The sequence below is a fragment of the Haemorhous mexicanus genome, chromosome 2 (genome assembly GCF_027477595.1).
Source record: "Haemorhous mexicanus isolate bHaeMex1 chromosome 2, bHaeMex1.pri, whole genome shotgun sequence".
Classification (NCBI taxonomy): Eukaryota; Metazoa; Chordata; class Aves; order Passeriformes; family Fringillidae; genus Haemorhous; species Haemorhous mexicanus.
The window spans coordinates 117,291,294-117,315,973 of record NC_082342.1 but is presented as its reverse complement, the minus strand read 5'-3'; the positions used below and the strand labels follow the sequence as shown (position 1 = coordinate 117,315,973).

The following is a 24,680-nucleotide window of genomic DNA, read 5'->3' as shown; positions in this document are numbered from 1 at the left end:
TGTTTTTGTTTGTCACTTTAGGGTTTTGGAGATCTTTTTTGGCTTTTAATGAAGGTGGTGCCAAGAGAGGGAAAAGGCTTAAATCCAATTTTAAGGCCTAAATTCAATTTTATGATGTAATGACCAAAGTCTCCATGCCTCTCTATTAAAACAAGCAGGTAAAAGCTGCTCTTCTCCCTAAAGAAATTCTCACAGGTTCCAGGGAAGCTGAGAAGTACCAGCTGATTTATATTGCTCTTACTAGAAGATGCATGACACAGAACAGTTCTGCCTTGTGTACAAAACAGAATTTCCCAGTAAAGCATTCCAGAAATGCAGTACATGCAAATCTTGGAGGCAGTGACTAAATACAACCATTATTTCCTTGAAGATAAGAAGCTTTCACTTTCAGATTGCTGATTTATTTCCTGAATACTGTTGGCTTTAGAGGCAATGATGAGTTGTTACTTTAGGTAAAAAGAAATGCACGTAGATAATAACATGAATTCTTCCACAGGCCAGGAAACAGGGGAAAAAAGTCAGAGTAATATTGCTTTTAATTTGATATAGCTGGTGTGTCACATTCTGCCCTTCTTGAGCTTTGAAATATTAGAAAGCAAATGAAGCACTGCTATGTGAAATATTGCTGTGATAAAGGGGAAATGTCAACGGAGACAACCAAAACATCCAGCACTGCAAAAAAACTAACCAGAATTTATATGGGATGCTGCCATCTTGCCAAGATGCTGATGAGAAAATACAGTGACACAGCTCTTATTTAAAAGCACAAAACGCTGGTGGGTTGCAGCACAGCTGTAAAGGCAGTGCATCAAGCTGCAAGCCTGAAAACCTGCACAGATGGAATGCCAAAAATGGATGCTTTAATTGTGTTTTCACGTTGAATATTGTGTTTTATAACTGCCTCCCTCTTGTAATCACTTCAGAAAGGATTAACAGCACAGCTCCTTGTTTGTACTGTGTTTCCTTTAACACAAGGCATGGAAAACTCTCAAGAGCCAAGCTGTGCTGCTCCCTGGACACTTCACAGGGCTGAGGTTGTCTCTTTCTCCCAGGCAGGGTGAGGAAGTGAGGGCCACGTGCAGCATGCAGTGTAACTCCTTTCCCAAGTACAAATGAAGCTTAAGCCAAAGGGTGATATAACAGCAAGATACAGCATATAGTGAGGTGTTAGAAAGAAGTTTGGGTCCATGAATAGTTGGGGTTTTTTGTTTGGTGGGGGGTTTCTTACATATATATAGAGAGAGAGAGAGACAGAGAGATATATAGATATATATAGATAGATAGATAGATAGATAGATATTTATAGATATATATTTATATAATCTTATAGATTTATATACTTATATATAATTTTATATATTTATATATTTATTTTGTACATATATCCATATGTATCCATGTTTTTATCAATATACCCATATAGATATGCATATTTATCCACATACATTTTATATATATGGATAAAAATATGTATATGTAAATATATACATATATACATATATATATTTTTTAAATATTTAAAAAAAATATATATTTCTATCTGTATGTATATATTTATATATACATATACATACATGTATTATATATTTTTATATATTTATGTATATATCTTATATATATACATATATATGTGTATTTTTTATATATATACACATACATATATGAAAAAAATTTTTATATATATATATATATATATATATATATATATATATATGAGTAGGTCTGGCAGTCCAAAATCAGAATTTCCATGCCAGATAAGCCTATTAAATTCTTATTATCCCTATGGCAACATGCAGAAACACTACCTCCTGCCTGCAGGTGTAAATGTGATAAATCTCAGACAGGTGAGTAACTGTACAAAGCTTTCCATGGAGAGCTGGAGCCTGGCTGCTGACAGAAGCAGGGGAGGCTCCATGGCTGAGTTCAATTTGCTTCTACCTGTGTTTGCTTCACGCTGATTCTCAGGAGTTACTGCCCCCACCCAGCTATAAAGGGTTGTTTGAACTCAATGTTGAATTAAGCAAGCAACAGCACCCAACTCCCATTTCCAATGTAGTGACTCCAATAAATTTTCCAGAAGCTGTTCACAGGCAGGGCTGTAAGTGCTGCTTAGGAAATGAGGGGCAGCCACTCCTCTGGATGTTCAGGTCATGCCCATGGGCACATCTACCTGTGCAAACACACCCATTACCTCTATTTATAGAAAAGGAGAGGGGGAAATAGAGATTGAAAGAACTATTGTGCGCAGTAGTAGGGGATAACCTGTGCAAATGCATTTAAAATCAATATTTAATTCTCTTTCCAGCCTCTGCACCCACAGCCATTGACAAATGACATTGTGCTTTCCCTCACCACACTCCAAGTCACCCTGGTCTGCTTTCACACCACATCACCAGGTCTGATGGCAACAGGGACAGCCAGTAAGAGTTAAACCCACAGGGTGTTTCCTCCTCAGATCAAAGCACTCCACACTAAATAGTTCAGCAAAGAAAGCTGAAGCAGATTTTGGAGTGCACTGAAATTGGCAGCAACTTTTTATTAGCCTGGAGATAAAGCAACTGCATTGTATTGGGGTTTTTCTTTTTAAAGAAAGGAACATCTTTGTTTACAGTAATTTTTGTTTCTAGAACAAACTTGTTTTCAGAGTTTTCTTAAAAATGTAAGGACTGTTCCAAAGCATAGTTCTGGGCTGCATTTGATTAGGGTTCCTTCCTGCTGTGACAGATAAAGGGTCACTCTGCTCAACTATGTGCTGCTGAAGGGGGTTTTGGTGAAATCCCAGCAACAGGAGTGGGAAGGATCTGTTTTGGTTTGAAATACTGAGGGAAAGAAACACCTTTTCCCCTACCTACATTTTTAAAAGCTCCTTGGAATGTCAGTGCTCTGGAGAGAGGCAGGGCAGTTGCACAATCACCACAAAAAGCTCCAGTGCAGCATGGGGTGAACTTCTGTGGCCTACAAATATCCTTGGAATGGGTTGAGGGTTTCCAGTCCTGCTATAAAACTACACCCTCATTGACCCACTCCCTTTTGCCAGGCACACAGACAGGCCTTGGTTCAAGTTCAGAAAATAAACACAAGCAAGTGACACCAGGTTTAACCACTAGAAATAAACAGTTCAAATTCCAGGGAAAGGAGTGTTGTCTTCCTCTCTGCAGCAGTGGTATCCACTCCCTTTTAATGATTTGTGTTTTCCAGCTACACAAGGCAGATTGGAAAACATCTGAAAGAAGGATTTAGACCTTCCAGCAAAGCTTCTTTTCTCTGATCACTTTGCACAGAGCCCTTCAAAGCAATGCCCAGGCATACATGGTCTCACAACTGAAGCTCAGAAGCTGCTGTGTGCAGAAAAGGAAACATGAAATGAAATAGGAAAGGAGAACTTGCAGGAAGAAGAACAAAAAGGCTTGAGCCATCTGCCAGATATCACATTTCATGTCACTCCCACACACCACAATCTGTCATGAGTTCAAGTGTTGGAAGAAAATTTGGGTTTCTTCCAGGAGAGCAGCAGGGTGAGGATCACAGGAGTGCCTGCAGCCAGTGGAGATCACTGTCAAGGTCTATTCTGTGCTGGGGAAAAATATCCCTCAGGAATAGGAATTGCTATGGCAGCCTCTGATCCTTCAGGAGTTTAATACAGACATACAGGATCTGAAACCAGCCACTGCAGGCAGTTACCTGTGTCCTCCCGATTTTCCTCCAGTGAGAAAATGGATTGGAAGTGACCCAATAGAGGCTCCTGCTGCAGATTCAAATTTGTTAAGAAACGTTAGAGTTTGCATGGTGCCTGCAAGCTTCATCATGGGATCATTTCTTTTTCACAGCTAGCAAAAGATCCAGTCAGAACCTTTTCCTCCTGTCCTGTCTGGTTCACAGGCAGTGCGAATACAAGCCTGTTTCTGGTGGTATTTTACAGAATCTGCACATCAGCAAACTCTACTCCTAAATGAAAGCTACACTGTGAGCCTGAGCTTCCTTAAATGCTTCCCCAACTGCTTTCCCTAGAGCCTCTCTTCAATCAAATGAACTAAAGAACCACTAAGTTGCAAAAGCCAAGCCACCACTCCTACCAATACAAAGCACTTCAGATGGCAGCTTCTCACCCTTTCCTGAGAGCCAAGAAAAATCCTCATCACCAGTGCTGTACCACTGCACTGGCTGTTCAGGTACAGCCCAGCAGGTTTTCACACCACATCTTCCTTCAGAAGACTGAAAGGGTTTTTATCCCAGCATGGCATTTCTGTGAACTACCAAGAAATTTGCCTACTTGTGGCTGAGCTCTATTATTGACATTCAGCATCTTCCACAGGAGAAAGAGAGAAGCTGTCAGCAAACCAAGCAGCTGGGCCCCACATCTACATTTGAATGCAAAAATTCTACATGTCCACACACTGCAGAGAGAACCACTCACAGTGCACAGGTTAATTCTGAGTACTTTTAATGGACTGTACAGATTTCCACACCTGGTTTTGTGAAGGACATTATATTCCACATGAACATGATACCCTCTGGCAGATGAACACATCTTCTGCCCCACTGATGAAGCAACAAGTGGCCCCGTAAGGCTCTCACTGATAACTTCTCAAGAAGATGTATCTCTTGGATAATTAAAATGGAAAAGTTCTCGATGAAAAAAGCAGGATGCACTCCAAATTTTGCTCCCAGGCCTCTGGAATGATTTTCACAGACACCAGTAGGATCATATTGCAATGGAAAGAGCTTCCAATAACACAATGTTGACTGACACGTTTTACTTGTACTTTGCAGCATACAAAATTAACTTTTGCACTTCTTCCTACAGAGATATTCCACAAGTAGGAAGTAATGGATTAGAAGGTAGGCAAAAACCCAACCATATGAACCAAAGTTAAAGGATAAAAACAGAGAAGGCAAAGTCTCAGCTAAAACCTCTCATACCCAGCAAGAATTTTTTCTATGCTCCCTTTCCCATACCCAGGCACACTAAATTAGTTACATTAACAGACTTTTTAAAAAAAGTTTAAAAAAGAAAAAAACTAAAACAACCCAAATCAAAAGTAATAAAATCAAAGTTGCATCCACTTTAATCAGCGTGTTTCCACTTAAAAAAGAAAGCCTGAACACAGTAGGCAAAAAGAACATCCTGTTTCAAGGAAAAGACCATCTCCAATATTCATATAACATGCATCAGAGATTCACAGGACTGAGCCACTAACACTGTATTCTGCTAGAAAGTTTAGGTATGTTGTAAATGCATTACTTGCTGCAAACAGGATATTGCCATATCAGCCTGCCTGAAAACCTGAATAAAATTTTAAACCAGTTCTTTTGCATAATTCACTTTTCATATAAAAACAGTCCACAGCTGGATCACTTCCTTTCCTCAAGGCAAAGATCACAAGCTCACAGCAGTCATAGTGATGGCTCTTCAGTCTTCATCTTTTTTTTGGCCTGTCCAGTGGAACCATGCTGCAGATCCTGCTTTTTCTTCTTCTGCTGCTGTATCCTTTTCTCCTTCCTCTGCAGGTACTCATCCATGTTATCAAAGGAGGCCTTGTACAGGTGGCTGTAGTAGCTCCCTGCACCAACAAAACCTGGAGTTGGGCAAAGCAAAGTATTTAATTAACACAGGTGTTAATTCCCTCAGCAGTCTCATAGATGACCTTCTGGACTGTAATTTTAGATAGTGGCATTCCAATTCATTTACTGTGCTCCTATCTCCTGTATCAGCCTTCCAATACCTCAAGGGGCTCCAGGAGAGCTGGAGGAGGATTTTCAAAAAGGCATGTAGTGACAGGACAAGGAAGAATGGCCTTAAGCTGAAGGTGGACAGATTTAGAGTAAATATTGGGAAGAAATTCTTGACTGTGAGGGTGGTGAGGTCCTGGCACAGGGGGCCCAGAGAAGCTGTGGCTGTCCCTGAATCCCTGGAAGTGTCCAAGGCCAGGCTGGACAGGGCTTGGAGCAACCTGGGGTAGTGGAAGGTATCCCTGCCCATGGCAGGGGGATGGAATGAGATTATCTTTAATGTCCCTTCCAACCCAAACCACTCTGTGATTAAATATCAACATTTACACTGTGTAAGCCTGATTTGTGTTGGCAAGCACCTGTTCAGCACTCACCAGCCAGACACAGCCTCCACTTTTAGGCTAAAAAATTCTTACAGACTCAAGCAGCTCACAGTGAAGCAAAGAGAGGACACAGCTCTCCTCACATACTGGACACTTGCAAACTTCAGAGCTTCTGTTTTTCAACTGCTGAAGTTGTTTCCTGAGACCCAAGCACTACAAAGGGAGTTGCCACCTAACTGTGCTCATCTAGCTTTTCTCCTAGAGTATTACCTTCAAAGAAGGACAAAGGAGCAGACTGCAAATAGTCATGTTCTATAGCACATCGATTCCCAAACATTTGTTCCAATGTTACACCTTCTGTGGATTCAGGGTAATATTCCTCACAGCATCCCCAAGACTGTGGGTTTAGATGAGTTTAGCAGGGAACTAACTGCTATCCAAAAATCCCTCATCAGATTGTTTCTGTAGAGAACAGAGAATGAAACCAGCTGGCTTGTTCCATATTTCTAAAAAATTATTGGAATGGCACTTGACAAAGCCAGTTAGCTCCAGTTCTCACCTTTTCCCACTTACCAAAATTCACAATCTTTAAAGGACAAATGAAGAGAAATCCAGTACCTGCTAAGGTCTGGTCCTGAAGCTAAGTGTGCTACCCCACAGAAACCCACATACAGCATCCCCCTGTTTCCTGGCAGACAACCAAAGCAAGTTTCCCTCTGTGGTACTCAGCAATGCTCAAGCTCTCACTTTTAGAGGTGTTGCACTCATACAGGCTTTACTGGCCTTTGGCCCTGGAGAAATTGCATGCTGCCAGACTGAACAGCCATGCTGCTCTAAATCCTTTTCTGGGATCAGTTACAGCACAATGCCACGCTGGTTAATGTGTACAAGGGGCAATGGCTTCAAACTGAGAGTGGGTTTAGATTCCACATGAGGAAGAAATTCTCCCCTGTGAGGGTGGTGAGGCACTTTGAACAAGTTGCCCAGAGAAGCTGTGGATGCCCCATCCCTGGAAGTGTTGGAGACTAGGCTGGATGAGGCTCTGACCAACCTGGACTAGTGGAAGGAGTCCCTGTCCACAGTAGGGAGTTGAACTGGGTTGTCTTAAAGGTTCCTTTCAACCCCAAACCATCCTGGGATTCTGTGATACTTCCAGATTGACCATTGCATCCTAAATCCTACAGAAACCTCAGGTGAGAAAAGTTTATAAAAGGACAATATGCAGGGATTGGGACTGAATACAAACAATGTAATGATCACTTGTTTCAGAAGACATAACTCCCTTTAAAGCACTAATTATGCACTGGAATAAGTGCTCATCAAGTGAGCCTCCCCTTACTAATTAACACTAATGAACCCTGTCATGTGAGCCATGCTCCTTTCCCAGCTGCAGATGAGCTGGTGACTGAGTTTCCACATGCTAATTATGCCCAGAACCTCTCCCCCTGCCTGCTTTCTCTACTCCTCTGTGCTCATTTCCACTCAGCCCTCATCCTCCTAATTATCTGCCTGGCTGTAACCATCAAGTCTGCAACATCTCCATGCAAACATCTCTCTTCCAAAGGAACACCTGACTTACAAAGACTACACCACCTTAATTACAATTTAATGACCAACTTAATGACAGCTACATGCTAAACCATCCAGTACCAGATATTAAGGAGACTTTACACCAGACTGAACACTCTGCAGCTCTTCCATCTTTACACATGGCCACCATGAACAGACCATAAGACTGGTGGGAACTGTACCATGTTTTTTAAGGAAGATTTCAGTCTCCCAGCAAAATACAGGATAGAAATTTCTATGAATGAAGTTTCAATACATAATTGAGATTTTAGCACATGCCACAGCCCTTCTCTACCCTGCAGCCACTGCTATAATTTCAGCTGGGTGTTTTTTATAATACAAAAAATCCTGGAAACATAGGGTGAGTCTGAATGAGGAAACCAGGCTCTCTTTTTCTGACTGAGACTGGGAGTGGGGCAGGAAGCAAGAACAAAATGAGCCAGCAAGACACTTAGCAGTGTCATCTGTTCTCCCATCCAGGGTCACACCTTCCAGTCACATCAGGCTCCACATCCTGCCCTGCCAAGGTGAACCCAACAGCCCATCTTTACAGCAGAGCTGTTCCATTCCTGACTGTCTCCACTGTACCTGTGACAAAGCCTCACACCCAGGCAGGAGACAAGACAACAAACACCAGTTTTTGATACCACAGCAGTAAGTCAGACTCCAGCAGCTCTGCCAGAGGCTATTTGGATGCATCCCTGTGATAAGGTGTCTATGGAAAACTTACAAGGTTGCAATTCAGCTCTAAATACTTCCATGGTTCTGTGATAACAGAGCCCTCAACACACTTCATTACCTGCACTGACTTCTACACCAGACAGAGTGATGAAACTGAGAGAAGACTGAGTGACTTCAAGAGCCAGCTGCACTGACCTGAACTCCAATCTTGCTCTAAATCTTATGTTCACCTGTAAAATCTGCATTCCCTAAAGCTTTAGGCCAAATTTCTCACCTTCAAACACTGTCCAGTTGTCTTGAATGTATTTTGACATCTTCTGTAATCCCTTGTCATCAGTTACAGCCTGGGAAAAGAAGGAAGGCTGCATATTATTTTAGGATTAATAGACAATTTTGTGTTCCACAGCATGCTGAAAATGCACCAGCTCACAGAAGTGTGTAGTGAAACAGAGCAGGTGTAAAACCTCCATGATCTCTTCCAGGCTCCTTTTTTCTAGGACTCTTACTGACACCTGGCCAGAGATCTCAAGCTCTGCTAGGAAAGCTTTGCCATTTGAACAAAGAAATTGATTCCCACTTACTAATCTGTGAGGAGAAGAAATACCCCAGGGAACACATTAGGGTCAAAGAACACACTTAGAAGTTTCATTAAAACCTCTTCATAACCAGACCATAATTAGCTGGGGACTTACAAGGGTGACAAATGGGTTTCCAGTTTTTTAATAGGCAATAAAAGAGAACTTGATAGCACATAACCCAAATCTGATTCCCTGTTCTCATTGAAAATAAAAGTAATTCCCTTAGTGCTCCCAGGATGCCTTGTCCTGCAAAGGATCCCTCAGAGGCAGGCACAAGGAAAGCTGTGTGGGAAGAATTCCTGAGCAAATCCAAGGAATTTTGCTGGTTTGTGGTTTTTTTTTGGTTTTTTTTTTAATCATCAAGTGTAGCCCACAGAAAGCTCAGGCAATGGTTTAAAGCAGTGAGTGCTGACAAGCACTCTGATCCTGCTGTGGCAGATGGAACCTTTAGCTGAGAACAGACACACTGGTGTTCACAACAAGCTCCTGACGCCTTTGCATCACACACAGGTGTGAAGAAGAATGAGATGTGTATCTACGGCTTTTACTCCAACTCAAGACAGAGAGAAAGGTGCCTTTTTAGCTTCCATGGAACTGTAAACTCCACTTCTGTTGTGGCATCAAGACATCAACAAACCCTCAGGATTTTCAGCATTAAAAAAGTACCTTCCACTGTCCATCACATGCTCTGTACAAAAGAAGAGGAGCTTCCTTGTCTTCCTGCAAAATCCACAGGTCTCCCATTTCCTCAAATGCAATGTCCCAGCCTTTGTGTTTCAGAGAGATCTGCTGTTTGTAAAGCAGCTGCTGGGCAGTGGCATCGAGTTGAAAGATGTAGACTGTGGGAATACTTTTGAGAGGAAAAACTTAATTACTATTATTACCAAATCCACCTACAGCCATCACTTGTACAGCAAACTACAGACACCCACTCCAATTCCAAACAGAGCCAAAGCCAAGTGGTTAGAATGAGCACTTCAAATGCTGTTTGCTTTCATGATCTGAGTCAGAAGCTGTAAATACCCAAAGTGTCAAACAGCTTTTCAAGTGTTATGTTAAAGAAAAAGCAGCCAGTGCTGTCTCCTGTTTAAAAGAAAGGGTAGTAAAGAGAATTTCAGAAGGATTACTAAGGACTTTTATGAGGTGTGTTGCACTCTGACACACTGGCCTACATGGCTGCACTTGAAGGTAAATATACAGCTGAGCACCAGCCAAAATAAAACATCCCCCAGCTCTTGTACATCTCATCCTTGTGTTTCCTCCACTGAGGGAAAGGCATCACAAACTCTGAATCATTTGTTTGAATCATATTTGAATCACAAAAATTAACTGAGCCAGGTAACCCTTGCACTCCCCACTGCACTCAGAGCAAGTCCAGGACACAAAGGCTTCCTGGGAGGCCACAGGTATTCCTGGACATCTGGAGATCCACAGTACCAAGAACTCCAGGCTCAGGGAGTGCCAGGACAGCAGGGAAAGCTGCTCATGTCTTTGCAGTAGCTGTGATGATTTTAGGCATTATTCCATGTGTTCTTACCTGTCACACAGAATGGCAACATAACCACCTTGACAGCAGTAGGTTATTCTTGACACAGTGTATTTCTATTAGGAATAGGAAAAAAAAACCCACCTTATAAATTGAGACCATTTATGGGCAGAAAATTCACATTCCATTTCACTACGAGCTTTTAGAATTTAGCAGATGTCTTAATTTACAGCAAGTTAAGCAACTTAATTACCTTCTAACTGCAGTCAAAGTTATTTTTGTACCAGCGTTTGCTGCTTTATAAAGTTTTCCACACTTCTCCCTTCCACACTGTCCCAAGATCAAATGTAAAGGTTTGAGTGAACTACTCTTAGCAGACAAACCAAGAGATGAAGGAAAATACACCACCTCCAAACATTCTCTCCTGTAATGCTAATGACAAAAACATTGGCATTAAGCCTGCTCAGGCGGAGTATCACTCCAGCAGCTCAGACATTACAAACACAAGCTATTAGCTGCTGTTCTGTTTGTTAAAAAACGAAGATAGTGATGCATAGCTAATATCCCCAATATCCCTGCTGTGCTGCCTCTGTTCCAACCTGAGTCTGGCTGAAGCCATCCTGCTCCACAGAAAATGTGCTCTGAACAACAAGGAAAGCCAGCCTGAGGCCATTTTCCTCATTAAAAAAAATCCCCAACAAAACCAAGACAGCAACAAAAAAACCCCCAAATCACACTCCTGTTTTATCTGGGAGAGAAGCAGCACCTTTGCTGCACAAACCATTCTACTTGAAATATAAAACAACTGATTTGAGGCTCCTGGAGTGGGAAGAACTTGGGAGGAGTAGAAAAACTGCAAAGTGATGTCCTGGGGTGCTTTTTCAAAAGTATCTATTATATAATGTGAACAGCAAAACTGCAACAGCAAAAGGCTGGTTCTCAAGAGTATTTTATAAGCAGTGACAACACCAACACTGCTGCTGACTAAAACCTTCCAAGTAGAGAAGCAGAGAGTTATTTCCTTTAGGGCAGGGAAAATACATCTTTTTGACACTCTGCTGGCAGAATTCTGATGTATCCTCAAATATTCATTTTCTTAACCTCCACCTTCTTCTCAGACATGCCACTGGTGACTGAACAGAACCTCTGGTTCACTAAGTTAGGGTAAATTTGGGAGTTACCACAGGATTTTACCCTTGCAGCTACCAGCTGATGTATAGGCATTGTCAGGGTGCTTGTTTCACAGTTTTGCAATCCGTGTAGGAAAGCAAAACAAGCTGTACAGCTTCCAAAACTTCAAGTCAGTAAGTTTAACACCAGAAGCTAACCATTTTGTCAACAGCACATGATGCAACCACTAAGAGATAAACCAACTGTGGGAAAGAAAATTAATTCATGGTATAACAGAGCTGAAAACAATTTTTTTTTTGCACAAGAGAAAACTTGTGTGACACAATTTCATAGGGGAAGCAAGAATAGCATGCACACAGTTTTCACTCATCTCAACCACCTGTTTGGACAGAAGAGGAGCACTTAATAAAAAATATTATCAAAAGGACTGATATGGTTCAGAGATCCTGGGAACAGATGGGACTGATCTCCTGCTACTCTGCAGAAATATGAAGTTATTAGTCCATGTTCAGCACTGGGACCCAGGACCCCTGTTACACAGACATAAAACAAGTACCAGGTAGGATGAGTGGGCTGAATCAGAAAGGTTCTGTGTAGCTAATGTGGCTAAATGCTGTTTCTGCAGGATGGAGCCACTTACACCACAGCTTTGGAGTAGAACTGACAGCTCCTATTTACTGTAAGCCATGAGTGGGTTCTTCAGACACTTTAAGGAACAAGCCAAAATAGATATATAGATATAGATAAGCATATAAAAGCTGAAACCTGTGCTATTTATTTCTAATAACAAAGCTCTGCCTCTCTGCCTGTTGCCTGACAAACATGAAGGGAAGTGCCCACCTACACAGCCAAGAGCTTTGTTAGAGAGACAAAGGGCTCTGTGAACTTGATTTAGGCAGCAGCTCTCTCCCAACCCCACTGGAGGAGGGAGGAGGAGGCTGTTTTGATTTAAACCAGGTTTTATTCACAGCTGGAAAGAGACAAGAAAATGCATCTTCTTTCCAAGTTCTTTCCATGTGTGGGTAAGTTAAAAAAAATCAGCAAAATGAATGCAAGACCCACAGCAGTATCATGGTCAAGGACAGGGCTATGAAGTCAGTTAAGGAAGGGCTACAAGAACATTCTGTGACAAACAGATGTTCACTTGAAACTCTCTGAACTCAAGACAGTATTTATATGGCACTGTTATCAGCCTGCCAACACCTTAAAATTAACTTTTGATGTCATCTGTGAGAAGAGGTGACCCTATAAAAAATTAATGTACTGGTGCATTGGGGTAGAGTTGTGCAATTCATGTTCTGGACTTTAAACAAGCTTCTGCTGTCAAGAGGATCAGATGAGGTGAAAGCTCTGAAGCAGGAAAATATTTATATAGCACTATGGAATTAAGAGAATTACTCCCATTCTAGTGGGAAAATGAACTGAGGATCTGTAAGCCATCAGCTGAAACCAATGGTACACTGCTCAAAACACTCCTACATTCCCCAAACAGACACAAATTCATCATCTGCCAAGCAAAATAAGCCCACATTTTTGTGCTCACATGACCCACCATTACTGATGATTCCATCCTCATTGAGCTACAAGCTGTGTTTAAAGCTCCAGTGCATTCACACTGGCTATCAATGGTAAAAATGAAATTTAACAATTAAAAAAAAAAAAAGAAAAAAAGAAAAAAAAAAAGAAAAGAAAAAGCACTTATATCCCCATCTGATCCCTGGCTGCAGAGTCCTTTACAGACACTTTGCTTGTTACAAGCTGCAAAATGCTGGCTCAAGAGATTGTGTCCCTAAATTCAGACCATGAATGTCACTCTAGGTTGTGGAGATGACCTGTGACATAGCTGGATGCTCAGCATGACTAAACACTGTCACCAGATGTCACCTCTGGCATTTCTAGCACTATGATGCCAGCAGAACACAAGTTTTTTTCACTGCAGAACACCTGTGAGAGTGAGCAGCATCCAGGATTTCACAGAGACCAGTCACAGGCCACCATGTGGCTTCCAACAGCAGCACCACATGTGGCAGTGGATGGAAAAACTGCAAAGCACTGCAGGAATAATGTTTATTACTTAATTACTGAGTTCTATTTATTAACCCACAGTTTATGGGCTTTCCCTTTCTGTCTTTGCTTACTCACACTGGGGTTAAGAAGCTAAATGGAGACTCCTCAAGCAAAGGGCACCTCCAATTTCTCCTGAGGTTATATCAGCATGTAGAATATCTTATGGAGGGGATTTTATGGAAGGGAGACAGGGCAAATATTACTAAACTACATTTAAAAACATTTTAAGAGAGTTGGAGAGGTTTTCTTAGATCGGCTCCCATCTGCAGCAAAAAGTTTTTTGACATTTGTTTATCCAATGCTACATTAAAGGTTTATTATATAGTTCAATATTATTTTTTGATTAACTTGTTTGGAATCAGTGGAATTAGGGTTCAGTGTGAGATCAAGCACTGCTAATTTACTCACAAGCCATCTTAATAATGCTAAGCCAGTCTATGCAACAAATAGCATTTTTAATATTAATCACAGAATTCCCCACTTCAGTTGGTTGCTTACTTGTCCTCAGTGATCATACAAATCTAAAAGTCAAACTGTTTTAAAATAAACCCATTATTTCCTCTAAAACAAATGCTCAAATCCTGCTGCACCCAGAGTATCAGTGGATGTCAGTTAGAGGGGCTTGTCATCCAATCTTGTACATTTCTCACTTGTCAAAAACCCCAAGAACAGGTTTTTCAAAGATTTCAAGCCCTGGCATCAAGTTGAAATGAGGCAGAGACCTTGTGAATGTGTGTGAGAGGTGTGTGCCTCAGGTGTGTTTTCAAGAAGACTCCAGGGTCCAAGGAGCAGGTTAAATTGTCCATATGGATATCACCCTGAATTTCTGCTAACAGGAATCCAGGAGCCCAACCCTTGGCCAAACCCAAGATTTCCAGTATGTAAATGGGACAGCTGTGATGAAAGTGGCTCCCCAGCTGCTAGGAGGTGAAGCACAACACACTTCCACCAAAAAAACCACAACTCAAAGGAGAGAAGGCAGAATTTTCAATTCAGTTTCTGCCTGGATATGGATTCCACAGTGGATTTGCCTCAAGAGCCCTGCATGGCTTCCCAGTGACCTGACAACTGGGAGGCAGCTGTGGTCTGCAGGGAGAAGTGTTTTAGAGATTCACATGAAAAATCACACACAGCAGGATGGGTGGTGAGGAGAACTCAAATAACCCAGCAGATGAGTAGGTGGTTTAATTCCATGCATGCAGCAGGGACAAGGACAGTGCTATTTCACTGCTAATTGGTCTTATGCCACATTAAATGACAAGAAACAAACAAAACTACATTTCAAGCACTACCGAAACAACTCACATCAGGTGAGCATCTCAAATCACAGCAGCAACCCAAACCTGTGTGTGTGAGACTGCTGATGTACAGGCTGCAAGCTCAGGAGAACTTCTGGGGTGCTCAGTTTCCCTGTAGGACTCACACATTTAAATTCTGAACACTGTCCAGAACCTGCTGCAAGAGAACCTAAAATAACAAGCCCAGCGTTTTAACTCCACAGGGCACTACTGCAGGTCGCTGGTTAAAAATATTACAAAGCCTCTTTTTGCTCAGAAAAATTGCAACTTTAACACTTGAAATTCTAAGCATTTCAAAAAAATGGGCCGATATTTAGATCTTCCCAGTGTCACAGGATGTTTTCTGCCTATGAGACTCTAACACCTGTGGTTTTGGAAAAAAAAATTTCAAGTGAAGGCTTTGTCCACTGTGCAGAATTTAAATTTGGGAACAATTAGAAGCAGCTTCTTTTGGTCACTGCTTGGCAGAATTTAGAAATTCACACAAAACACAGGAATGGATTTCAGGGACTGTCTTTCCAAAATCCCAGACTGTTGTAACAGCTTTTTTAAGTTCTAAACCCAATGACAGAAGGGAAAATGCAACCAACACGTTTGGCAGTGCCAAGGATCAGGAGCACAGCAAAAGCACTGGCACTCATGGACATACCTGGTCTGGTTTGGTTGCCTGAGGCCCACAGATGGTACTCAGCTGACAGCAGTGCACTTCTTCTCCACTTTTATACTCCCAAAGTCTCAGAGTGGAGTCCTGGACAGATGGAAGTGGACACAAGTCTGTTACTATCAGCACTCAGGCAAAGAGAGGCCACTCCTGGCCTTCAGCTAAGCTAAACCCTATTTCCCTGAAGAGCTCCCCACAGAAGCTGCTAAATAGTCACTTAGTTAAGACCTCAAATTGCAGATAAAGCATTTTAATTAACATAATTTCCCCCCCCCCGCATTCTAAATTATTCAATCATGGTAATTTTAATTCTCCTTTTGAAGTGGAAATTGGGTAGCTGGAGGAGGGCATTTCAAGCCTGTCTCAAACAGCACAGTCATGCATGTGCTCAGCATTTTAATGGCAATTCTTCCAGGCTGCCCTTCTCTGCCCCATGCTCTTATTATCAACCAAATTGTCATTTGATTTAGCAACCTCCTGAAGAGAGACTAAACACCTCTCTGGAACAAGAAAGCCAAGAGCATTTGCTAAGAGTGAAATACAGCCATGTGAAGCACTAGCACTAGAGCTGCTTCAATAATTAAGAGGGACAAGAGCCTTAGGGAAGCAAGAACAGCAGCTGAAACCAAATGCCAGGAGTTACTGTGATCTTCACATCTTCACAGGAAACATTATTTGTTTCCTGTGCAGTTTTGGTAGTCTAGGGAACAAAGAATATTGCTTCCCTTCTTTTAGGCCAGCTCCATCTCTGTACAGATGTGGCATGGCAGCAGGATGACATCAGTTCAGGAAAATAGCTGGAGAGGGAAGGGAGTAAATGTTCATTTCTACAGTTCTCACCCAAGAAGACAATGTCTGTGCTCCAGAGCAAGAGTTAATGGTAATTTCACCATCCCAAAGATGCCTTTTACTATAAGCACAATAAAAGGTTCTTATGTAATCCAGCAACAGAATGGACACTGAACAGAACCAACAAAAAAGGGGCAGGAGGAGGAGGGAGGCCATGCTGCAAACCATGAGAGATTATTCCAAGTATCCCAATGAATTTGTCCAAAACACAAGTATAAACAATAATTTAAAAATGTAAACATGCAGAAAAACAACATTTTTTGGAAGAAATTGCTATACATACCCCAGAAGCTGACAACAGCAGGTCAGGACAGTTGGGTATTACAAGTATTTTGCTTACAAACCTAAAGGAAAAGCAGTCAAAAGTTGAACTCTCTTGCTTGACACCCTTGTCTTTAAACACACACAGTAAGAGAAAACAACAGTTTTAAAGAGACCCTTACAATAAACAAACAGATTTTCCACATCAAGATAATTAGGAGGAAGAAGAAAATGTCACCAGTACTCAGTAAACATGCACTACACAAACTACTGAATTCCTACTTAATAAAGAATTAAATTTCCCCATTTGCACTCAGGGAATTCTACTGACTTCCTCTCAGTTGAGAACATTGTCATTTAGATCAAAAAGTGCCAATGGAGACAGATTGACTCAGGTAGTAAATTCCCCTTTGTCAGTTCATGATGCACATTAAAAACATGAATCAACAGATCATTTAAAATACAGCAGTGATGGCTCAGCCTCCAGAGTGCCACTTCTCCCCAGACACTGCTGGGAAATGATTTAAAAGCAATCTTTAGAGAATTTTAATGTGGCACTTTACCAGTGCCTACATTCAACCAGAAGTTCTGTTTTCCAGAAGTTGGTGATCCTGTTTTGTCTTTGGTGAGCAGTGGTGACCTGAACTTCTGAGGATCATTATTATCTCAGAGCTCACCAGTCTCAAACACAGTGACCTGAGCAGAACATGACCTGAATGGGACAGTCTTGCCTTTGAAAACAAGCATAGCTTTAAAGCCATAGAGTGAAAAAAAAGAAGGAAGAGATTTGGTCACTTGTTGTATTTGGTAATACAACTTCGGGACAAAGCAGGCACAACAGATCCAGCAAGAATTACCATGAGCCCCACTGAGAGAAGAAAATCCAGGACTGTGAAACGAGACAATTACTGCTTTATGTAACCCTTTTTTATTAATTTCTAATTTAAATACTGAATTTTTTAATACAATTCAATTAATTTACACTGCTTTTCACTCTGCAACCACTAATGAACATCTTGGACACTTCTAGGGGTGGGGCATCCACAACTTCCCTGGGCAACCTGCGCCTCACCACCCTCACAGTAAAGAATTTTTCCTAATATCTAATCTAAACCTACTCTCTGTCAGCTCAAAGCCATTCCCCCTTGTCCTGTCACTCCTAGCTCTTATAGAGTCTCTCAAACTTCCTTGAGTTTATTTCATACTGCAGTCTCCAGCACACTGCAGTCTGGTGTCCAGGCAGGCATGTTCTATCCACCCTGGTGGCACAGCCAGGTTTTCTTGTACTACCACAGAACCTAACAAGCCTGAGTTCTGCATTGAGATGACATTAATTTAATTAGCATATGTTCAAACCTCAAAAGACAGTTCCTAAGACTAAGACAGACTCCATCCTGAGCTAACCACTTTTGGAGCCTCTTGTGACCAGCATGTGGAGGGAGATGATTCTGTTCCTCTGCTCTGCTGAGGCCCCAGAGGTTGTGTCCAGCTCTGGAGTCCTGGCTACTAGAAGGACATGGACCTGTTGGAGCAGGTCCAGAGGAGGCCACAAAACCAAGCAGAGGGCAGGGAAAGAAGTGTTTTTAGAGATTCACATGAAAAATCACACACAGCAGGATGGGTGGTGAGGAGAACTCAAATAACCCAGCAGATGAGTAGGTGGCTTAATTCCACGCATGTAGCAGGGACAAGGACAGTGCTATTTCACTGCTAATTGGTCTTATGCCACATTAAATGACAAGAAACAAACAAAACTACATTTCAAGCACTACCAAAACAACTGCTCACATCAGGTGAGCATCTCAAGTCACAGCAGCAACCCAAACTTGTGTGTCTGAGACTGCTCATGTACAGGCTGGAAGCTCAGGAGAGCTCCTGGGGTGCACCTCTGCTGTGAGGAAAGGCTGAGAGAACTGGGGGTTGTTCAGCCTTGAGAAGAGAAGGCTCTTACTGCAGCCTTCCTAAAGGGGTCTTTTAAAGAGATGGGGAGAGACTTTTAGAAGGACCTGTTAAAATAGGAGAAGGGATAACAGGTTTAAACTCACTGTAGACTCAGACTAAATATTAGGAAGGAATTTTTTACAATGAGGCTGGTGAAACACAGGTCGTCCAGAAAAGTGGTAGAACCCAATCTCTGCAAATATTCAAGGCCAGCTTAGACAGGGCTCTGAGCAACCTGATCTTGCTGAATATGTCCCTGCTCATGGCAGGGGTTGGACTGGGTGACTTTTAAAGGTCTCTTTGTACCCAGGCCATTCCATGACTCCAAAACAGACCAAGCTGTTGTTTAATGTGATTTGAGGAGATTTCACCCACTGAGAGTGGATGGAGGTGGCTGAGCAGGGAATGGATGCACACAGGCACACAAGGCACTCACTCTCTGTGTCCCATGCAGTAGGACACAATACTGTAGGGAGCCTTTGTCAAGCTGACTCTGATCTTCTCATCTCTGTCTGCAGTCAGGATATACTGGTCATCAGCACTCAGGGCCTGTTGGCAAAGGGAGAGCTTTAGTGCCCAGCAGTTCAAGGCTTGAAATTCTCCTTAACTAAGAAAAAAAAACTTATCTCCTCGCCCCAAAAGGCAGGTACAAACACAAAGCCACTTTTTCCCACCAACAATGGAAGCCTAAATCTTTGTGACAGTAATGTTCTCACTCACTAAGACAAGCAACACTGACTTCCAGGTCCAGTGAAAGCCACTGAGCCCCAACAGCAGAGCTGCAAGACCCCTTCCATCTTAAAAAGAAACTCATCACATCAAAGAGCTCAGCTGACGCAGGAGTGGATGAACTCCCATAGACACTCTGTCACCAAAACTTCTGTGACTGTAACGTGAAGACTTTTTCAACACTCATAAGCTTTTTTCCTTACCAAACTCTGCCAACAAAAACCCAGTAGGAAGAAATCTGGATCCCATTTCATTTATATAATTAAAAAAAAAAAATTAAAAGCAAACCAGAAATCTGGGACAAGAGCAACAATGAGAGACCAAGCACAAGCAGGAATGCAGGTTTGTAAATACACACACTTACCACATCCATCAGCAGAGAGACATGACCCAGCTCAAGTTTTCCATCTGCTTTAGGTTCTGTTATTGAGTAAGAATAGACATCACCAGACTTATCTGCAACAAAAATCTTATCCTCTGCAGCTGTGATAACCAGGGATGTGCATCTCCTGTTTACAAACCTGAAAGACAAATGGCACAGCTTGAACAGCTCTGGATGGCAGCTTCAGCAAGCCTGAAATTAAAGAGACCAAGAGGCTGGGCAAAAAGCTCTCAGATGCAACATTACTGAAATGGCAGCGATGAGAGTAACACCAAGGGGCTGAAATGGCACTTTTGAGTCTAGTAAATGAGTGACTTATGTAATAGCAAACACCTGGGGTGGGGAGAGGAACAGGAGACCATTAAAAGCTGCATGACTGCATTTTGCTTTGGTATTTTCTCATCTGAGCACCTCACCCAGGCAGCATGCCAGGATTCTAATGAGGGCTGGTAGACTTCCTTGTATTCTACATCATAAAAACATGAGTTGAACACATAGAAAAGACAAAGTAGGATTTGTCCTATTGGGAGTCCTTTGCAACAGCACTTTTTAAAACTGTGTAGGAACCACTCCAGTTATCACTCTGTACTGTAAAGGGAAGCCCTTGATGGAGAGCATTGGAACTCTTTTCTCCTCATATCCCAAGTCACAGAGCCACAGGCTCCATGTTCCTTGTCCAGACAAAGCTCTGAACTTGAACTCAGAGTTTCCCTCACCATCTGCCACCATCTCATAATTCCAGCTGCCAGTGTAGCAGGTATCAGCTTTCTTACATCTACTCAGATAAATATAAGGACCACAGATGCCAGAAAACACATCCTGTGTGCTAGCACAGAACTGTGGGCACCAAGGATCATAGGAAACGGATTTTTATATTCACCTACTCTGAAATACAGTGGCCACATGGAGGTAAGAGGACAATACACTATGCTTCAGGTAGGAAGAGATAAATTCCCAGACTTTTCAGTGGCTGTTTAAAGGAACACCATGACAACAGGATCACAGGCAACACAGTTCCAAAAAAGGTTACTCTACCAACCTGTGATCTTGAGCACAAAGATTCAAAAGTTCCCCTTTGTCTGACACAAGCTGACTACAAAGGCCAGCACTGTGTGAGACCTTTATACAGCTTGCTACAAAACACCAATACAAGTCACATAGCTCAAACTTTGGCATTATTATCCATGCAGAAAGCCTTTCGCCTGTATTCCCATTTTCCCAATAGGAGGTAATGACATTCCAAAAAAATCTGTGGTCATAGCTAAACTTTCAGCAGAAAATAAACACCAAACCATTATACTGTGGCATGTTACAGGCAAGATACCCAAGGCAGGGCAGCAGGGAAGGCAGGACACAGAATGAACAGAATTGGGCATTTCTGGTTTTATCACAGAACATCCTGAGTTGGAAGGGACACATAAAGATCATCAAGTCCAAATCCTGGCCCTGCAAAGGACACCCCAACAATCCCACCACGTGCCTGAGAGCATGGTCCAAACCCTTCCTGAGCTGTGCATGCCTTGGTGCTGTGACTACTCCCCCAGGGAGCTGTTCCAGCGCTCAACCACTCTGGGTGAAAAACCTTTTCCTAATATCCAACCAAAATGTCCCCTGGCACAGCTTCATGCCATGACCACTTCCTCACTACAACACTGTTTAACCCCAAGGGTCCATCCTGTATCCTACACACAGAGCCAAGCTACAGAGACTTGAATTTTTTTTCAACATCTCACATTTGTCAGAAATCAACAGGAAGAGAGATGTCACATGCTCACGTACTTTCTCAGGAAGCCCTTCACAATCCTGGCTTTTCTACAGAGAATTGTCACAAGCAGCAGCAGCAGAAAACTTGGAACTGGAGGACCTCTGGTGGACAGCTACAGGCTGTTTCCTCAAGAGGAATGTACTGAAGAAAAGCAGCTGCAGCATCTCTAAAGATGGGCTTTTTGAAAAGATAAAGTTCACAAACTCCCCAAAACTCCTCAAAATCAGAAGGAGCAGAGAATGCACTCACTGAACTGCTGAGCATCAGTCTTACAGGCCCAACCCCAGTGTACCAAGAATGGGTTGAGTTTTAGTTCTTAAAGATAAAAAATACTGTGTTTGGGATAAGGAAAGAGATTATCCTTCCTTGGACAGTGATATTAAGCATCTGCATTCCCATTCTTGGTGAGGGGAAGACCACACATCAATCCTTGACAAATACTCCAAATTCCCAAAAACATTAAATTTGAGTGGGGGAATAAAAAAAAAAAAAAAAAAGGAAGCTAAGTAATAACAAATATCAACACCCCAAATATTCCCATTTTAGAACTCTAAATCCATCAGCCACAACTCCAGTTCCTTACCTGACACTAACACATTCCCAGGACGGCTTCGTACGGAACAGAATCAGGCGTTTGTTGTCATCTGTCAAGGCAAAATAACCTCCTGATGGGGAGAAGGCAAAAGCCAGGATGTCATCACTTCCTTTATCTGTCCCTTTTCCATCCTGCCTAATAGAGAGAAGGGGACCAACAGTTCAAAACGTGATAGCTACTAAATTCCCTCAGGGGGTTGTTCCCAAACCACCAGGAGCGTGAAGAACAAAGTAAAACTTTAAATGCTTTTATTTCTGCTTAGAATGTTGAGCCAACATGGACATTAATGCAAAGAAATAAGCCAAGACAAAGGAAACTGACAGGTCTAAGCCTGGATCAAAGCGTGTTTAGAAAACAAAAGTTTTCTAAAAAGTTTTCTAAAAACAAGATGCTGGCACATCTTGATATGAAATATGAGGAAACCAGTAAAATGTTTCTTGTTTGGCTACAAGTAAAACAATGTCCAGTGGTTGAATCTAAACTAAGAAGAATACTTTTTTGTGTGTTTTGAATTCTCGTGACCCACAGAACAGATCTGGAGGAGAACTTATGTAAGTGCTTTGTGGGTTTTTTGGTCCTAGATGTCTAACATAATTTCCACAAATGTCTTGACTGACAAGAGACAGAATTATTAATTTTGATATTGCCACTGCTGGATTTTTTTTTAGAAAAAAAAGAGAAAAAAGGTGCACAGCCGAATGAAACTCTGGACGAAACAGAAACAAAAAACAGATCCATACATATCCATCAGGGTTAGCAAAACCAACCCTTCACCTGCTCAAGGAGTTATCCTGTGGTTTCCTTTTGCTGCCTTCACAGCCACACAAGCTCAGGGATGCACCCTCCAGAAAAGAGCAGATTTTCTCACCCTTTCTCTCCTAAGGGCTGCTTCTCTGCACTGCTGCAATCGTACACGAAGAGACTCTCATCACTGTAAGGGAAAACAAACCTAAAATTACTGGCACTAGAACAACCATGTTTAACTATGGAGTGGCAACTCTTTTGTAAAACTCTCTCATTTTAGTTACTGGGCACAACCACCCCCCATCTTGAGAACCACCTCTGCCCAAGTGGGCTCCCAGAGTGTTACAGATGTGGCAGAAGCTTAAAATTTCGGACCCTGTGCACATGTCAAAAAGGAAATCCTCCCCTGCTGGTGAAGTAACGCCGCACTTTGCATAAATTTTATTTCTGTCAGACTCAGCACATCTGTCAGTAGCATTTACCCAGTCACAGAATCACAGATGGGTCAGGCTGGAAGGGACCACAGTGGGTCAGCTGGTCCAACCTCCCTGCTCCAGCAGGGCCATCCCAGAGCACACAGCACAGGATTGTGTCCAGATGGTTCAGGAAAATCTCTAGAGAGAGACACTTCCCCCTCTCTGGACAATCTGATCCAGTGTTTGGTCACTTAAGAAAGAAAAAGTTCATCCTAATGTTCAGGTGGAAATTCCTGGGCATCAGGTTCTGCCCCTTGCCTCTTGTCCCATTGCTGGGCACCACAGAGCAGAGCCTGGCCCATCCTCTGACACTACACAGAACCTCAGAATCATTTGGGTTGGAAAGGACCTCTGGAGATCACCCAGTCCAACCCCCTGCCCAGGCAAGTTCACCCAGAGCAGGTGACACAGGAATGTGTCCAGATGGCCCTGGAATGTCACCAGAAAAGGAGACTCCACACCCTCCCTGGGCAGTTGTTCCAGAGCTCTGCCACCGCCATGGAAAGAACTTCTTCCTTGGGCTGAGGAGGAACTTCTTGTGTTTTATTTTATGGCCATTGCTCCTCACCCTGGGCAACAAATGGAAAGAGTTTGGCACCATACTTTTGGCACCCACCTTGGAGATATTTACATGCACCTTTCTCATGGACACAAAATAGACCATTATTACACATGTATATATATGTGTCTATAAAATAATATTGTATACCTTCTAGGCATTTATAATGTATGCACATATAATGTATGATTTATGTATAATAATATAGTTTTGTGTATAATAATGTGGTTTTATGATAATATAATTTTATGTATAATAATGTAGTTTTTTTATTTTTATGTATAATAATATATGCTTCCTATAAGTTACACATATACACTATGTTATATACCCATAACATATATGTATCTATATGTGTGTGTCTATATCTATATCTATATCTATATCTATATATAGACACACACACACACATAGGGTGTGTGTATATCTACATATTCTCTATGCTATAGTTTAACTGGGGGAGCAAACCGTGACAGAAATCCGCCAAGGCTAGGAAGGTAAAAGTGAAGTTTCTGTACCACAAAACGCTGGCGAGGAGCTCGGAAAGGCACGAACCGCAGCAGGGCCAGCGGCTCCCGCACTGCCCCAGCACCTCCCCTCAGAGCACACGGGCCCCTGCGAGCCCCCTCAGGGGGCACCGGGCGGCCTCCGCCGCTCGGACCCGCCCGGTCCCCCCGCGCCCCGCAGTGCCCCGGCCCCGCACGCCCCGCACTGACCCGCCGTGCCCGGGCCGCGCCGCCAACAGCCGCCCCCCGCCGCTCGCCACCGCCAGGGCCCCGCGCAGCGCCAGCGCCGGGCGGGCCCCGGGACTGCGCCCGCCGCCATCGCCGCCCGCCATGCGCCCGCGCCGCCACG

General features: G+C 42.6%; 1 protein-coding gene across 1 annotated transcript; it reads right to left on the bottom strand.

Moving 5' to 3' along the window:
• Nucleotides 1-4,424: 4,424 nt before the first annotated feature.
• WDR4 (WD repeat domain 4) lies at nucleotides 4,425-24,664 on the bottom strand. Its single transcript, XM_059840065.1, has 11 exons — nucleotides 24,542-24,664; nucleotides 22,915-22,977; nucleotides 22,035-22,181; nucleotides 19,669-19,825; nucleotides 19,012-19,124; nucleotides 16,657-16,717; nucleotides 15,513-15,611; nucleotides 10,419-10,483; nucleotides 9,548-9,731; nucleotides 8,578-8,647; nucleotides 4,425-5,576 (listed from the first exon to the last, which is right to left on the bottom strand). The coding sequence occupies exons 1-11, from the start codon at nucleotides 24,661-24,663 to the stop codon at nucleotides 5,395-5,397; spliced, it is 1,263 nt and encodes a 420-aa protein (XP_059696048.1). The 5' UTR covers nucleotide 24,664; the 3' UTR covers nucleotides 4,425-5,394.
• Nucleotides 24,665-24,680: the final 16 nt, after the last annotated feature.